The sequence below is a fragment of the Nicotiana tabacum genome, chromosome 6 (assembly GCF_000715075.1).
Source record: "Nicotiana tabacum cultivar K326 chromosome 6, ASM71507v2, whole genome shotgun sequence".
NCBI lineage: Eukaryota > Viridiplantae > Streptophyta > Magnoliopsida > Solanales > Solanaceae > Nicotiana > Nicotiana tabacum.
This window is the reverse complement of record NC_134085.1, coordinates 80,314,906-80,317,846: the sequence shown is the minus strand read 5'-3', so window position 1 is coordinate 80,317,846 and position 2,941 is coordinate 80,314,906. Positions and strand designations below refer to the sequence as shown.

Below are 2,941 nucleotides of genomic sequence, written 5' to 3'. Positions count from 1 at the left end.
ATACTCAATGTAGCTCGAGAACTCAGGTTTCAGGCCTCAGTTCCTCTTAGGTTTTGGGGAGAATGTGTCTCTACAGCAGTGTACCTCATAAATAGGGTACCTGCTTCCACTCTCAAAGACAAGACCCCTTATGAAACTCTGCATGGTTCCCCTACATCTATTGCTCACTTGAGAGTATTTGGGTGTCTAGTTTATGTGTCAGAGTGAGGAAAATATATAGTTTGCTCCTAGAGCTATTCCAGCAATCCTCCTTGGTTATTCAATGGTTCAAAAGGGCTACAAAATATATACATTGACTTCAAGGGAATTCATTGTGAGTAGGGATGCAGTCTTTAAAAGGGATGTTTACCCCTTTAAACATACAGACCTGCCTATATCCTCTCTATTGCCTATATTAGAATTCTCATCTTATGATATCTCTGACAATAGAGTGATAATGCATCTTCAATATGATACTATCACTACTCCTACTACTATCTCTCCTGAGCACAATGATATTGAGCACTCTACTGATGCTTCTATCTCTGTGGAGATTCTAGATGCAGCTACTGATGTACACCTCAATACTCCACTTGTAGAACTGGTTGTTGATGTCTCACCTTCTGTATTACCTCCTGAAGCACCTGAGCCTAGCAGAAAATCTCAAAGGGTTTCTAAACCACCATTGTGGATGAAGGACTATGTGGTTCAGTATCAAGGAAAGTCTAATTGCTGCTATCCTCTTTCCAACTATGTCAGCTACTCTAATATTTCCTCTGCATACAGCTTTATTCTCTCTGCATACTCAACTATTATTGAGCTAAAAACTTACAAAGAATCTATTCAGAATCCCAAGTGGATTGCAGCTATGAGGTTTGAAATCACTACTCTAGAAGAGAATAACACTTGGAGTATAATTAATCTTCCAGAAGGAAAAGCCCCCATTGGGTGCAAATGAGTGTTCAAGGTTAAATACAGAACTTCAGGTGTAGTTGAGAGATACAAAACTAGACTAGTTGCTAAAGGATATAGTCAACAAGAAGGCTTGGACTACATAGAGACTTTCTCTCTTGTGGCCAAAATGGTCACAGTTAGGTCTGTAATAGTAGTTGTTGCAACTAAGCATTGGCCAATCTTTCAAATGGATATAAAAAATGCATTTCTTCAAGGATATCTAGTTAAAGAAGTGTACATGGAAATTCCTAAGGGGTTTTCTACTCAGGGAGGGTCTGGCAAAGTCCGTCGACTTCACAAGTTGTATGGCCTCAAACAGGCTCCAAGGCAGTGGAACAAGAAGCTAACTGATGCTCTACTGCAGCTTGGTTTCACCTAGAGTCATTTTGATTACTCTCTTCACTAAGAAGGTGGAGACTAAAATGGTTCTTGTGCTAGTGTATGTAGATGACCTCTTGGTTTTAGGCAACTATCCTAACCCGATCTTGCAAACTAGAAGTGATCTACAACTCAAATTCAAGATGAAAGATCTTGGTGAGCTCAAATTTTTTCTTGGGAATTGAGTTTGCAAGATCAAGGGAGGGAATTATTCATGAATCAAAGGAAGTATGCCTTGGAATTGATTGCTGAAATGGGGCTTGGAGGAGCTAAACCTACTGGTTCTCCATTGGAGCTTAATCAGAAGTTTACTTCTACTGATTATGATGTCTTAATCAATAATCAAGATACAACAAATACTCAACACACAGATGCAGAAAAGGACACATTGTTAACTGATGCTACCCAGTATCAAAGGTTAATTGGAAGGCTTCGAAATCTAACATGACAAGGATAGACATTGCTTTTGTTGTTCAAGTACTCAGTCAATTCATGCATAAACCCGAGCAATCTCATTGGGAAGCTGCAATAGGAGTAGTAAGATATATCAAGAATGCATTGGGAAGTTTGAAGCCTTTTGTGACTCAGATTGGGGAGGCTGCTTACAGCCAAGGAAATCTGTTACAGGTTGCTTAGTGAAGTTTAGCAGTGCTCTAGTCTCATGGAAGTAAAAAAAAGTAGGATATTGTGGTAAGAAGCTCTGCAGAAGCAAAGTTTAGAAGCATGGCCTCAGCAGTGGCTGAGTTAACATGGTTGACAGGCCTATACAAGGAGCTATGTGTTAAAGTCCATTTGCCCAATAATCTATATTGTGATAGTAAATCTTCGATTCAAATTGCAGCCAATCCTATTTCTCATGAACGCACAAAACACATTGATATAGACTATCATTTTGTTGGAGAAATTATTTTTTCAAGGAGCAGTGAAAACACAACACATCTCCACAAGAACAACAGGCTGATCTTCTTACTAAAAGCCTAGGAAAGCCATAGCATGATTATCTACTGTCCAAGCTGGGGATGAAGGATGTGTTTCAACCATCAACTTGAGGGAGGGTGTTGGAGTATAGAAAGCAATTGAAGCAAAATACAGTTAGAAGCAGTTAGAGTCAGTTAGTTAGGTAAAGTCTGTTAATAGGTGACAGTTGTCACCAGCTAAGTTAAGTGAGGATTGGTAAGGTGTAGATGTTAATGTATATATATACACGAATGTTGTACAGACTAACACTTCTGATGAATACAAAAATTGAATTGATTCTATGCAGAAGCTAACCTTCTTCCTCTTCTTCTTTTTCACTCTCTTAATCATTAATGAAGGTTCTAGAACTCTTCAGTTTGAATTGTTTTCTTTCATGAAATGTATTAAAGTATATTTTACTCAATTACCTAGAAAGAATATGTTAAAATAATTAGGTTATTTTGTAAATAATTAGGTTATTTTGTATATTACTAGCTACTCTTATGGTCCTCAAGTTGTTCTATTATTACTTCCCGGGCAACCCAGAAGATTGTTTGTGGTTAAAATATAAAAACACATTATATATATATATATATATATATATATATATATATATATATATATATATATATATATATATATATATATATATATATATATATATATATATATA

At 36.7% G+C, this 2,941-nt stretch overlaps 1 protein-coding gene across 1 annotated transcript; it reads left to right on the top strand.

The window, feature by feature from the left end:
* Positions 1-262: 262 nt before the first annotated feature.
* Positions 263-1,312, top strand: LOC142181906 (uncharacterized). The gene is made up of 2 exons (XM_075255574.1): positions 263-852; positions 958-1,312. Exons 1-2 carry the CDS (start codon positions 263-265, stop codon positions 1,310-1,312), a joined length of 945 nt encoding a protein of 314 aa, XP_075111675.1.
* Positions 1,313-2,941: the final 1,629 nt, after the last annotated feature.